The sequence below is a fragment of the Kogia breviceps genome, chromosome 1 (assembly GCF_026419965.1).
Source record: "Kogia breviceps isolate mKogBre1 chromosome 1, mKogBre1 haplotype 1, whole genome shotgun sequence".
NCBI classification, from domain to species: Eukaryota; Metazoa; Chordata; class Mammalia; order Artiodactyla; family Physeteridae; genus Kogia; species Kogia breviceps.
Window position 1 is genome coordinate 162,064,821 of NC_081310.1, and position 14,623 is coordinate 162,079,443.

The 14,623-nt window shown below is 45.9% G+C and overlaps 2 protein-coding genes across 9 annotated transcripts in view; both read left to right on the plus strand.

Moving 5' to 3' along the window:
- Positions 1-14,623, plus strand: part of AGBL4 (AGBL carboxypeptidase 4) — a 1,382,976-nt gene that overhangs the window by 1,116,401 nt on the left and 251,952 nt on the right. The gene's annotated exons all lie outside the window — the stretch shown is intronic.
- BEND5 (BEN domain containing 5) overlaps positions 1-14,623 on the plus strand; it is a 47,706-nt gene that overhangs the window by 4,591 nt on the left and 28,492 nt on the right. For 2 of the 4 annotated variants that reach the window (XM_059064215.2, XM_067008252.1), the window contains 2 exons: positions 10,633-10,766; positions 12,891-13,275. In XM_059064215.2, coding sequence (XP_058920198.1) covers positions 10,633-10,766; positions 12,891-13,275 — 519 coding nt within the window. Of the gene's footprint in view, positions 1-10,632; positions 10,767-12,808; positions 13,276-14,623 lie in introns of all 4 variants that reach the window. The other 2 variants (XM_067008263.1, XM_059064231.2) reach the window with 2 other exon arrangements.

A 14,623-nucleotide genomic window follows, 5' to 3' on the forward strand; every position in this document is an offset into this window, starting at 1 on the left:
ACCCTCAGGCACTTCTTTGAGCCAACCAGGATGGATTGATCATTGTGTGAGATGGGGCCTCTGCCCATGGAGCTCACCTTCAGTGGAGAAGGCAGACACGTGATATGCCTGCAGTCCCGTGAGCTGAGGACGGATGCCACAGAGGAATGGAGAGGCGCACTGGCAGCTCCCTGTTCCACCTCAGTCCCCAAGGGAAACTCTCCTTCCTCGGAGCTCTCCTTTCACTTTGCTGTTCCTCACTTACCTTAGCATTCTCTGTCTTGCTTTGGTTAGTCGTGAACAGGTCTGTCTTCCTACCAGACAGTGAACTCCTCCAGGACAGGGACCTGCCTTCTTTCTCTCTGCATCCATGGTGCCCAGCACGTGGTCCACTCCACTCAGCCCAAGTGGAACTCACCAACTTGGGGAAGACAGGTGCATTTGTTAACGCTTGGGGAGAAGAAGTAGGGAGGACAGGAACCCCTGTAGCAGCAACTTGTTTTTCAGAACAGAAACCTGCAGTGCGTTTTGGAGGTTTCCTTCAACTTTGTTCACCTGGAAAAAGTCAACATTCTTTATCACTCCCTTGACTAGAAGAAACCCCACACTTGGGGGAAATAGCTTCCAAAGCCACGTTCTTCTTGCTTTGGTAATTTTAGCTCATTCAGGGCTCAGGTCCCAGCTTGGCATTGTTGGTCCAAATGGATCACTTGCTCCAGAAATGCTTTGGAACTTCTACAAAGTTAGCAGTGAAGCAGGGGAGTAGCCGATTTCATATGCAAAGATTGTTGCATGTCATCAGTGGGAGACTGCCAACAAAAGGATTTTTTTTTTTTTTAAGCGAGTGAAAACTTTTAATTTAGGTTTTGACATGTTCTGCTGATGTACATTGGAGCGAAGATTGGAACTTGCCTGCTGTCATCTGTTGCAGATTCTACTGAAATGTTAACCATTTAAGGTCCCGTCTGATGTGATTTGTCATGTTGAAGAACCACATAATATGTTACAACTAAATAGTATGTGTTGCTGAGTATTTCAGAGTTCTGGTTCACAGGATGAAAGAAGAAATTGCTCCAAGCAAGCTGAGGTCTTGCTCTTTTGTGTGTTTTTTTTTTGTCATTCAAGAGCACACTGGTGTTTATTTTTTAAAACGCACCAGAAAAGTAGAATTCAAACTTAGATCTTTGACTTCAAGATTTATTCTCTTTCCACTATGCCTACCTGCTTTGTCTTATAAGCTCCTTGGAGAGAGATGTGTGTACTCTTCATTTTAAAATGCTTACTGGAAAAGCATACATACCCTGAAGAGCTTTACTCTGGTTCAAGTTCCCCAGGTATTAAGTTACACTAGGTGGTCAGTCTTATACTGGAGGGAGATACAGGAGGAGGAATAGGCATTGTTTCTTGCCGTCAAGGACTCATTCACTAAATATTTATTAAGTACTCACCGGGCTCCAGGTTCAGTGCTAGGAATTACCATATACCTACTCTGTCTACGTCCTTGTGAGATAAGGCTTCTTATTTTATTCCGGGAGAAGAGAGCTACTCAGACAATTGTTTAGTGAGTGCTGTAGGTGCCAGGCAGTGGGCTAAGGGCTTCCCATACACATGAAGCTTTTGGAGAGCTGTGAGTCAGGTCCAGTCAAAAAGTATGATGCCCAAACTAGGGTGGCAGTGGTTGTGATGGCTCTGAGATGGATTAAAGAAGGAGAATCCGTAGGACTCGGGAACTCTCTGGGTGTGGTGATGTGTGTGATGATGATGTGGTGACCTGGGCTCTCCTCCCTCCATAGGGAGCATTAGAAAAGTAGTTGGTTGGAAGAGGAGATGATGAGTTAGACTCTGAGACAAGAGGAATCTTGGGGGCCCATGGGATATCTGGGCAGATACTCCAGGAGAGCGATTAGGCGTGTGGCCCAAGGTTCAGGAGAGTGCTCTGAAGTTGGGTGAAGATCCCAACGTGGAAGTCATTAGCCGTGGAAGTGGTGGTTTCACAGAGAGAGAGGGGGCAGAGTAAGCGAATCATGCAGAACTCTTTAGAACAGCAGCTTTTAAGGATACAGCTAAAGAAGAAGAGCCCAAAAAGGTGACTGGGGAGAAGCAGCCAGAGATGGACTAAGAATCAAGTGATAACCAGGAGAGACGGGTGTCCTGGAGATCAAGTAAGGAGCGAGGTCTTTGTATCCCAGATCTAAGCCTGTTTTTGTTTCTTTTAACTACACAACAACTACTTTTTCCTCTGAGCTCATTGGTGAGACATAGTAGGATAGGACAGCTAAATATATAAGCAGGAGAAGAAAAGATTTGCATAGGATGATATTTTGGTAGTTTTGAATGTCTGAGTTTTGCCCCACTAGAAGAAGAATCAGACCTGTTCTTTGAGGTCCAGGAAGCAAAATTAGGTCCAGAGAGTGGAATTCAAAGCAGTTGGTGGGAGTAATATAATAATAGCAGAGAGAGTGGATGAACAATGGAAAGGGCTTCTATGCATAGTGATGAGCTCCCTGTCAGGGGAGGTGGATATTCTGGAATGAAGTCCTGTCCTGTGGGAGAATTGGTTAAATGACCCCCTCCCCGAGGTCGCTTCCTTGAGTATCAAGGAGGAAGATTTAGAGAGCTGAAAGAAGATAGGCTTTGAAGTGAGACAGTCTGAGTTCAAGCTGTGCTATTTACAAGCTGTGTGACCTTAGGGAGGTTACTTCACTTCTCTGAGTTTCAGGTACTCAAATGTAACATAGAGATGGTAACGAGTGACTTGCCCACTATGTTATTTAGCAAGGTGATACGGAAAAGTATCTGGCACATAGTAGGTACTCATTAAATATAGGTAGCTGATAAGGACTATGGTGGCTAAGCATTCTTGAGGGAACAGCTTGCTTAGTCGTGGGTGCCACCATTTGTGGAAAGGAGCGATTTAGAGGACCAAGGAGAAGATGGGTTTAAAATTTAACTTGTGGGTGTTGTAAATCCTCCTGTGGCTTGACTTTAGCATGAAAGGCTTACCATCTCCCCCCATGTTTTGCCCCTCTGTGACCCTATGGTGGGGCCACTTATTACCCTGGCAACAGCCTGGTGAAGCACATGAGGGTAGCTAGACAAATGAGTCAGAAGGATGAGGTTCCTAGTTTTGTCTGTGCCAAGGCCAGTGAGGCCATGGGAGTGAAAGCAGGGAGACCTACTGAAACCTGGTTGGCAATTCTTCTCTCCCCTTTCGGATGGTCTCAGCAGGACATTTCTTCAAACGAGCCCACCTGGAGGGATTAGATCATCTACACTTGCCCGGCACTGCATAGAAGAGAAAGAGAAGTGGAATTCTCTGTGGCTGGCCAGTGGTCACACAGCTGGAAGGATCTCTTAAGGTTTTCTACTCTAGTCCCTATGTTTTACAGAGAAGAAAGCTGAAAGGAAGTAACTGGTCACCCAGAGAGTGAGTTACAGAGGCAGGCCTCGAACCCGTGTCTCTTGATTTCTTTCTGCTTTACCACAGCAGGGCGCACTCATCTTCGTGTTGTCTTGGCTAGATATGATCCTTGAAACTTGAGGATTTTGTCTGCCTTGGATTTTAAAAAAACAAACGCCACAGGCCAGAGAATGAGATATGCATGCCTTTTCTGTGGCGTGTCTGTTTTTAATGCAGTCATAAGACTTTGCAAGGTTTTTACACAGATGAAGAACTTTAAACTTGTATATAGATATTTTTAAAATAAGACAAAACCTATGTAAAACAGTTTATGTTTAGCCTTTCAGAATTTCATCATAGCTAACAAGCCCACACCACATTAAACTCTGACATTGGATTCTTTTAATTATCCAGCATGATTTTATGTAAAATGGGAGTCAAGACAGTACCTCTCCCATTTTAACTGTATTTCAAATTCTTCAGGGGTATCTTCACGTTTGAAGACAGAATTGCATTGGATTTCCTGTCCACCGGCCTCTTTTCTAAAACACTGTTTGCTCATTAACCATATGCCTCCATTTTTTTTTTCCAGTGGTAAGATTAATGGGATGTTTCTCCCTTTCAGATTAATGACAAATACCAAGTTCTTCTATATTTTTGAAGAGCAGCTTCTACCATATTTTATGGCTTTGAATAGGGACTCCATTGGGGGGTTATTTAGGGCTTGATGGTCTTGATAAACTTGGAGTTCAGGAGGTTGGTATCAAGTCATACTAAGTTCAATTTGGGAATTTATCACAGCCTTCTCCTGGATATAGGCAAGGGCTTGGGAAAAAAGCTGGCACTTGGGAAATTATATTGACACACTCACCATTTTATATGTGCCTTTTAGTTCAGTTGAGGAAGTTACAGCAACTTGGTAATTTTTCTCTTGTTCCTATAGGATAATTAGATGATAGAACCAGGGCCCGAGTGACATGCAGGCCTGACTGGAAATTCTGGCTCTGATATTTAATAACTTTATGTCTTAGGCAAGCCACCTCACTTCTTTGACCCTCAGTTTCTGCTTCAATAGAATCATTATGGGGATTAAATATATTGATGTTAGTAAAGAATTTGGCATGGGGCCTGGCACATAATAGTTGCTTACTGAGTATTTTTTGAATAGATGAATGCAGTTAGCTGACAACATAGCAGCTGGAAAGGAGGAGGAGAAAGTTGATGCCCAAATCCTTGGTGGTTTTCTTGCCCTGGAAACAAAAGAATCAGGAAGTTAGAATCAATGAAGTTTGTCTCTTCAGAGGCTACATACTTATTTCTGTTTACACTAAAACTGATTACTTGGTCTTAAGCTTGGAGCACTTGCAAAGGTGGGTTGACCAGAGAGGTGGGTGGACTCATCCTTTTGAGTCTACTGCTAATTTCTTCTGTGGTTTCCTGGAATGCAAAGCCAGAAGCATACTCCAAAGCCACATGAAGATGCTGCATGAAGTTACCTGCTGTCTTAGATGATTCACACCACCGTTCACCTTCATTAATGTGACCAGTCAAGAGTTATAGCTTCTTGTCACCCTGTGTTCAGTCTCCTCCTCACACCTCATCCATCTTGCTTGCCATTGCCACATTAATCTTCCCCAAACATCTCTTTCATCATGTCTCAGTCTGTGTCAGGTACCTGCAGTGGTTCTCTTTGCCACAGGATAAAAGCCAGTGACATAGCCCACAGGGGTAGCCTCACAGCCACTATGCCCTGAACACCTGGGACAAGAAAGGCACTGTGCTTGGTGTTTTATATGCACTACCTTTTGGAAAACACTTTATTATCCCCACTTCACAGATAATGAAAGTGAGACTCCGACAGGTGAAGTAGCTTGCCCAAATTCCCACAGTTAGTGTGTAGCAGAGCCAGAATTCCAAGCCAGGTCTCCCTGATTGGAAAGACTGGGCTGCTTTTGTTAAATCCTGGGCCTCCCTCTCCCAACCAGTTCTTCCACTTTTTAAGGTGACACTGAGCTTTCCGTAATCTTCTGTCGACTGGGTGCGGATGTGAGGCATCACCTTTAATTGGGGATTAGGATTAGGAAGGCCTGGAGGCTGGAGGTTTGCCCCCACACGAGCCAGCACCTCTCAGGAAGTCAAGCCTTCTATTCTGTTCGGGATTCTTGGTACATCCTGGGTTGTAAGGATCCGAAAGACAAGGACCACTTAGCAGAGTGCTCAGCACAGAACCAGGGCTCAGTGAATGTCCGGTGACTGCAGAAAAGGACAAGTGGAGGCCTCAGATCTTCCCGCGCCCTCATGCAGGGAGCACGGCTCAGGGAGGAGAATGATGAGCATTAGGATGTAGCCAGCAGGTAGTTATCTCTCAGAGGAGCCTCAAGATCCCCCTGGCCCAGTACTGGGGCAGCCAGGATCCAGGTCAGGGGACATGTGGTTCGAGGGACTGTCTGCCTCTGCTCCTTTCAGGAAACTCACTTCTGTCACTCAGACCTTCCTGTACTGCTCAGCCTACCCTTTCAGAGAACCCATTCAAGCCCTGAGCCCGGGCCTGCAACCGAATTCTTTGTGCCTGGCGATAGTTACTGCTACCTGGGGACTTCCTGAGGCCAGAGGGGTGTGGCAGGAGAGCAGGAGTAAAGTGGTCTTCTGCTTTGAACTCCAGGCTGGGGAATTTAGATGTCCTTTATCTAGAGCCATCATTCATTCATTCAGAATTTATGAATATGGCTTAACCATATTTCAGGCATGTGTTTTTAGAGAGAATAGAGCATGGGCTTGGTGGGCAAAGAGATCTAGATCAAATCCTGGCTCTGTGCCTTCCCATCTGGGTGGCTTTAGGCCCTCTTTGAGTCGCATTTCTTCTTTTGTGGAAAAAAATGCAGCTAATACTTGATTGCAGGGTTGTTGGGAAGTATAGTAATATATGTGAAGAGCCGTATAGTGGCATCTGGTTGGTAATAGACATTCTAAAAGTGGTAGCCTACTTTTTTAATTGAAGTGTAAGTCACATAAGACAAAATTCACCATGTTAACCATTTTAAAGTGTGTACAATTCAGTGTTCTGCCAACATCATCACTATCTAATTCGAGAAAATTTTCATCACTCAAAAAGAAATCCCTGTTACCCATTAAGTGGTCACTTCTCATTGCCCCTTTCCCCTGTGTCCCTGGAAAACATTAATCTACCTTCTGTCTCTGTGGATATCCCTATCCTGGACATTTCATATAAATGGAATCATATATTATGTGGTGTTTTTGTCTGGCTTCTTTCACTTAGCACAATGCTTTCAAGATTCATCCATGTTGTAGCAAGTATCAATACTTTATTTATTTTAATGGCTGAATAATACTCCATAGCATGGATATACCACATTTTGTTTATCCATTCATCAGTTGATGGACAATTGGGCTGTTTCCACCTTTTGACTATCATGAATAATGTTGCTATGAACATTTGTGCACAAGTTTTTGGTGGACATGTTTTCATTTCTCTTGAGTATATAAGGGTGCAATTGCTGGATCATATGGTTATTCTGTTTAACCTTTTGATAAACTGCCAGACTGTTTTCCATAGTGGCTGCACCTTTTTACATTCCCACCAGGAATGTATGAGGGTTCCAGTTTCTCCATATCCTCCTGACACTTGTTATGTTTATTCTCTGTTCTTTTCTTTTTTTGATTGTAGCCATCCTAGTGAGTATGAAGTATATCTGATAGTATTATTTTTGATTTACATTTCCCTAATGACTGATGATTTTGAGCATCTTTTCATATGCTTACTGGTATAGCCTCTTTTTATTATTCTTTCACTAAACATTGTTTTTGATGAATCCCTATACTGTAGACTGAGCTTTGTCAGTCTACAGTCTGCTGAGCTTTGTCATCTGCTGTTAAGTACCAGACTCTTGTTGCCTTCAAGGCACATATACTCAGCTGATTTGATCCCACTTGAGGTCAGTATTCTGTCTCCCTTCCTACAGAAAGAGATCAGTGATGCTCATTGACACAGCAGCTTGCATGACTTCTCACACCTACCACGTAGCAGAACTGGACTTGGAATCCAGGCTGTCTGACTTTTCCACACCTGCAGGCTGAACCTCAGTTCTTCTTACCTTAGCGTTCAAGGCCAATTATTCTCCAAGCCCCAGCCACCTTAACTTTCTTTCTTACCTTTTCTTCCTGCCTATGACTGAACCATCTTTTGTAACCATTCTGGTCCAAATGTTTCTGCAGTCTTTCTTTTTTGGTTTCTGTCCTCTACCCCTCTTCTTGCCATCAATAAATGGCTGTCCGTTTATGTACAGTGACAGTCCAAGTGCTGTTCACTCCGCTCAGGTTCTTAACACACAGAACTGATCATCTTCATGGCATCCTGGCAATGTGAGTAGGGATTATTTACTTCAAGTCACAGATTAAGAAACAGGGTCAGAGAAGTAAATTAAGTTACTCAAGACCACCCTGTAAGTAAGGAGTCTAGTTCAAAGGGCCCTTCCTCTCAAACGCCTGCCATGGTTACACTGACCAAAGTGATCTCCCTTGCCCCCAAGATCCTATAGCAGTTACTTTCCCCTTATTCACATTCAGTATTTGAGATCTTATCTCAATCTTATTGGAGGGCTTTTCTTTTTCCGCAGGTTTTTATCTTGTGTCCCCTAACCAGGTGTTAATTCTCAGTGCCCCAGGGCCCCGGCCAGATCCTGCAAGTACAAATTCTCAGTAAATGTTAAGTGGAGGCATAGGAGGAAAAGCTCTGAACTCTGGTCGCACAGTCTGAGTTCTCATGCTCTTCATGTTATGGCATTAGCTTCTGTGACCTTGCACAATGAATGATGTGCTCACCAGCATGGGAACCCTGCCTGTCTTGCTCCCCCTGTATCCCTGGGCCTGACTGTTGAGTAGACGGATGCATGGATTTACCACTTGGAACCTCATCTCCATTTTGAAAGGGTTAAATGAAATGATCTGAGGATTGCTCCCAGTTGAAATATTGCCCATTTTGTGAGTCTGAATGACTGCTTCTCTCCGTACCAGCGTGATTCTCAGCTACAGACCTTCAGCTCAGGGAGGCAGAGCATAGCTTGTCATTTCTAGTTCGGTGGCTACATCTCACATTTTTGCCCTTGACCTTGTCAAACTGAAGACTAACCCAGGAGCTTTGCCTCAACACATTCAGAAGCCCTAACACCACCCTCTCACCCCCTATATCCCTTTCAGTTTCTCTCCCTCTTTTGTCACACGTGAAAACACCCACCCATCCCATTTCAGGATAGTTTCATTTGGAGCACCTTCTTTAGGTTTTATATTTTAGCAGCTTTTTGACTTAGAAGGAATGGACAGTGATTTATAGGAGGTGAGCTACTGCTCTTTTAGAAAGACCACAGTCCCTGCTGTTGTTCTTGCCTAACCCGTTGGGTGTATTTTATAGGTACAAAGAAAACAAGAACAAGAACTGGCCTTTTTGCGAATCTAGAAGCCTAGGATTGCTGCGCCACTAGTGGGAAAGGGCATTTTCATCTCTGATCAGGAGGGGTTGTTAACAAGACCACCTCTTCTTTTTTTGGACATTTCCCTTACACTAGATACCCTTCTTAAGTCATTCCTTTGTTTTTGTTTTTTTTATTTTAATTGTATCTTTATCCACCTTATGCTTAGGGAAATAACACGATTCTGAGCCTGTTGTTAATACCAGTTTTTACATCCTGTTCATTGAGCGCCTAGTGTGTACCAGCCATGCCGTGTGGTTAAGTGTGTGAAGCGTTGTCACTGTCGTGCCCACACTTCTTTACAGAGGAGACACCTGAGGTCTTGCGATTAAGACCTTGTTGCTCCCTCCTCGCCCTGTCTCCCAAGAGCTGAGGTTCACACTGAAGCCTCTCTGATACTGCAGTCCTGCTCTTGACCAGCTGGGGTTCCATTGCTAAGATACATTTAGGAAGATGTGGCATTTGACTACATTCTGGAATAGTTAGGTGCTTACAGGCTTCCTTTTCAACTTTGCTAACAAGTTGTAAGGAGAGAAGCCTGGACTGGGGGAAGTGTAAGAGCATGTTCAATACACGCACATACATATGCACACACACTCACACATAAAGACCCTGAGAGACTGAACTTAACCACTCCCTGGCCACATGCCACATCCAGCATTGGGCAGCATGCTACAAACTGCATTTAAGATATAGCAGCAGTGGGAGCCTTTGAGGAGTAAGAAATAGTAATTCCCAGAGTCCCAGTTCAGGCCCAGAAAATAGGACCTCAAAGTATTTACCATAAGGGCCAGTTCCAGAGCATGTTCGAGTTTCTACCTCTGGAACTCTCCTCTTTGAATTTTTACTTTTGACATCTACAGTGAGAGACAGATCTGGGAAGTAAAGTTTGGAATCTGTGCAAGAGAAAAATAATTCTCTTTCAGATTACCTGAAGTTGAGTTTAAAGAATAAGAAAGTGAGGAGAAGTAGTATCCCTTTGTATTTGTGTAGCACTTTTGTAGTTTGTAATGCACGTCAGTGTGTGTTGTTATCACACGTAAGCAGTGGTTGAGATGCCAGAGGCCTGTTTTCCACTCCTGCCTCTTCCTCAGACTCACACCCTAGGCACGCTCCTTCCATCCTCACCTGTAAGATGAGAGAGAGTTGGGCCACTTGGTCACTGAGGCCCCCCAAACTCTGTCATTTCATTATCTGATACCAGTAAATGTTGCTAGTTACTCTTCCTGTATCTGTCTTAACTCAGCCTGTCTTGTGTCTGGGCTGTGGGGAGGCTGTACCTCAGCTCCAGTTCAGGCTTTATCTCCATAAGAGCTATCATCCTTTCATGCTCATCAGTACCTGAGCGGGCAGAAACCCACCAGGTTTTCCTGGGAGATCATTTGCTTAGAAATATCTCAGTTGTTGAGGGATTCATGTGCTAGTTAAGTTAAAACCAGATAGCAATCTAAGGGCCATTCCAGTTCCAAGATTCCAGAATTCCATAAAAGGCCACCCTTGAAGATATACTTAGGGAAACCCCTCAGCAAATTCACTGGACGCTATTTCAACGCTTTCTATGGTGGTGCCTTTAGCATATACCCTAGATCCTAGAGTTTGATCTGCACTGCTGCTACTAGGAGCCCTGCGTGTAGAAGGGAACATGTCCTGGGTTTGTTTGCTTTTCCTTTTTAACTGGTCTGGCCTCAGACATTCTCTAGTATTTGAGGTTATGGGCATTTTGAGCATTTTGACTCATAATGAACCTTATTCTCTTGATATGCATTGTAGAAGACAAATCTGACCTTGAAAACAGTGTGATGCAGAAGAAAATAAAAATCCCCAAACTTTCTCTCAATCATGTAGAAGAAGATGGGGAAGTTAAAGATTATGGGGAAGAAGATTTACAGCTTAGACACATCAAGGTAACAAAATCTTTCCTCTTCTTTGGAAGTATGGGGCAGCAGTTTCAGTTTTCTTATAGCTAAAGAATTCCAGTCTGGCCTCCTCTGCCCATGTAAATGCCCCCCTGGTGTCACAGGCCATGACTTTTTCACGTTGGGAGAGGCTCGGGATGGCTAGTGTGAGTTTGCTCTGCTGGCTGACTTTCCAGGGAGCGCTGTCCTGTTTGTACCATCTATGCAGTGTCATCGCTGCTAAGAGTTGGGAGTGGTGCCTTTCCATCTGGCCTCCAGCTCTGGAGAGGTCACTGCTAGGCTCCAGGAACATGGCTGCTCTTGGGCAGCAGTTCAGAGCCAGTCACTATCAGGCTGCCCCCAAACAGCTAAGGGTGGACTCACGAGGAGATGGGGTGCGCCAGGTTCAGACAAAAAGCTTAATGTGACCTTGGGTTGGAAGAAAACTTTTGCACGAGGTTGCATTTCCTTTGGTGTGCGCCCTAGTGGTCTCCTCCAGCCTTCGCTTGTAAGCCTGCTGAATATCTTGTTCGAGAAGCCAGATGTGTTTTCTGTACAATGGGTGCCTGGAGGAAGGGAGGAGGAAGAGGGATGCCTTCTGCACTGACCGCAGTCTGCTTTTGGACACAGGCCAAGGACATCCCCAAAGCAGAGTCCAAAAGAGGCATTTGGGTTGAGTTCACGCATTCATTGCACCCGTGCTATGGGCCTGGCCCTTTGCTGGCTCCTGGGGTCATAGAGATTAGACAGACATGGTCACTGCCTTTAGTGGTCTCACAGTGTAGTGATGCAGACGTGTATCCAAAGTGGTCATTACAATTTTAATGAATAAATTCATCTAGACTACTAGCAGCACTTTAAATGACAGGATAGGATTTTGTCGTGTAACCTAATCTCAGAGTCATGTTTTTTTGTTTTTTTCCCAAAATTTTTAGGAGCTTATTGAGAGGTTAAGGCAGGCTTGACCGGACACAGTTAAGCTGTCTGGAATCTGGTATCTCCAGTTATCTGCATCTCCCACAGGTGCCCCCAGTCAGGAGAGCTCCTAGCCCTCCTGCACCGGGTGAGAATTCAGGTGGTCCTATAACTCCCACTTCCCGCAGTGGGAGCTTTGTCCGCTTTGTCCGAAATTCCCTGAGCTGGAATTTCCTCAGCCAGCTGGAGACCCCAAGCCCTGGGTAGTCCTAGATAATTCCCTCCTCACTAAACTGTCCTCTCTGTATCCACTTCTTGCTGAGCTTCAACGTGGCCAGAGTCCAAGGAGAGGCTAACAGATGTGGGGGAAGGAGCCCTAGTGCTCTAAGTTGGGCTTCAGGTTCCGGGTCTGACTCTCTCACCGTGTGACCCTGAGTGGAGCCCTTCCCCTCTCTGAGCCTCAGTTTCCTCACCTGTAAAATGAGGGAGTTAAACAGAAAGAACCTTCCAGTGCTAGCGTTCTCTGAACTTTTCAGTTACGTAAACATTTATCCAGCCCCTGCCAAGTGCCAGTTCTGAGTAGGCAGTGGAGAAACAGAAAATAAGACATGGTTCCTGCCCTAGATTAGAGTCCGTAGCATCCTTCCCAGCTACAGCATTCTTGAGGAAAAGTTTACTTGGTGCAATGCCCTTTTTTTTTGTGGGGGCGGGGGGTGGGGGGAGCAGGGGGAGCAGGGGAAGGGGCTTTTATGTTTTTGTTGTTGAAGAGATTTGAGTGATGACTCCCCGGGGATGGCTAGGCCTGGCCTGATTTGTTACTGATTCTCTACAAATACACATTGAATACTCCCTGTGAGCAAATCACTGCCTGGGCCCTATGGGTAGGGTGGGAGACCGGGGAGTTGGGGAGGGCAGTCATGATATAATGTGCACCCAAGAGGCAGAGTGACGGGATGGAAGAAGTGCTGGCCTGGGAAACCAGGGTCCTGCTTATGCCACTAACTGACTCTGTGACTTCGGGCGACACCCTCCCCCACTCTGGACCTCTGTTTCCCCATTTGTAAAGTGAAGGGCTTTGACTACATGTCTGCACAGGTTTCTCCAAGCACTGATGTTCTGTGGTTCTGTGATTCTAGGATTGTCTGGGGAAATATTGAGCCGCAGTCCAAGAAAGTCCCAGCTGCCCTAGCCTGAACTGATTCTCGTTGTCCTACACAGAGACCCGAGGGGCGGAAGCCGAGTGAAGTGGCGCACAAGAGCATCGAGGCAGTGGTGGCCCGGCTGGAGAAGCAGAACGGCCTGAGCCTGGGCCACAGCACATGTCCGGAAGAGGTCTTCGTGGAGGCCTCGCCGGGCCCAGAGGACATGGACAGTCTGGAGGATGCCGGCGTGCCCCGGGCTCTGTATGAGGAGCTGCTGCGCAACTACCAGCAGCAGCAGGAGGACATGCGCCACCTCCAGCAGGAGCTGGAGCGGACTCGCAGGCAGCTGGTTCAGCAGGCTAAGAAGCTCAAGGAGTACGGGGCGCTGGCGTCCGAGACGAAGGAGCTCCGCGACCTCAACCGGAGGCTGCAGGACGTGCTGCTCCTGAGGCTGGGCAGCGGTGAGTGCTCCTGCCACGGCCCCCCTGCCGCTCCCCACGGGGGGGAGGGGGGGGCGTGTGCCGCTCCCCTTCTGGGAGGGCACCAGGGAGAGGCAGGCCCAGCGTCCCTGAGGTGAGGGAAGGGCAGAGCTACCCCAGGGGAGCACCACTCCCCTCTAGGAGCGAATGTGACAGGAGCTTCGGCGTGCAGCAGCCTTAGCTATCCAGAGCACAGCGGGCAACGTCACGAAATGGGACTCAGAGAGCGAGAGCTGGCGGCATGTTTGCCACCGCTCACTTATGCATCCATGTAGCAAGAGGCAGGACCAAGGGTAATAGGAAACTTCTCCAAGGGGGTTTCAGGATAGCAAAGGGAGCTAGACAGCATCCTGGAAAATGTATTGCTTTAAGTCACAAAGTGATCATTGCCACAGGAGAGATGTGGATAAGATGACAGGAGAGTTCAAAGGATGGAGTGAGGTCATTTGTTACTGAGGGAGACTTTGGGAGGGAGGTGGGCCTTGAAGGGTGGGCGGGCTTTCAAGGCACAAGAGGAAAGCAGAGGGCAGCAGTCTCACTGGGGTGTTAAGAAGAGAGACTGCAACTGTAGTTTAAGAACAGGTGATTGAAGGCCTTGAAAACTATACCAGCCTGGGGTGTCTGGACTTGTTTTGTAGGAATGAGAAAAATTAAAAAGGTTTTGAGCAGAGAGGCACACGACCTTAGATTAATGTAAAGATGTATAAAACTCCTCAGGTTTGCTCATAGAAGAACTTGATAGGCTCTTATATTGCAACTGAATTTAACAAACTAGGTTTTTAGATATTCACATCTGACGTGGTTTAGAAGCAGAAATCAAGGGAAATCTGAAAGGGAGCAGCTTTGCCAGCAGGGAGAAATGGCTCCTTACCTGAGAGGAAAAGACAGAAATGCTCTTTCAGAACACAAGGACCCAGGACGGTAAAAAAATAGAGGCCAGTCAGTATTGAGCAAATCAGTATAACACAAGTTCATAACCTCCACCACCCCTGAGGACGATCATTAATAAGCCTGCATCAGTGTTCTTTGCTTCAAAAAGGGAATAGACTAGTCTAGAAACACAAGTGCCATCCCCAAAGTTTAAATCAAATACAATTTTATACTCAAGAAGGAAGGTTTGTGTTATCTAGATAACAGATTGACATGTAAAGCCTCATTCCTCTTTGATGTTTAGATAAAAGTGCTACCTTACTTATATTTACAGGTGCCTTTTACTACCTAGAGTATGTCCCCAAGGCAGTGCCTCAGGAGATCTTCAGGGTGGCCTAGGGAGTCAGTCAAGAGGCCTTTTCATGCCCTTGTCGCAGAGAAGGAAGCTGAGGTTGGGACT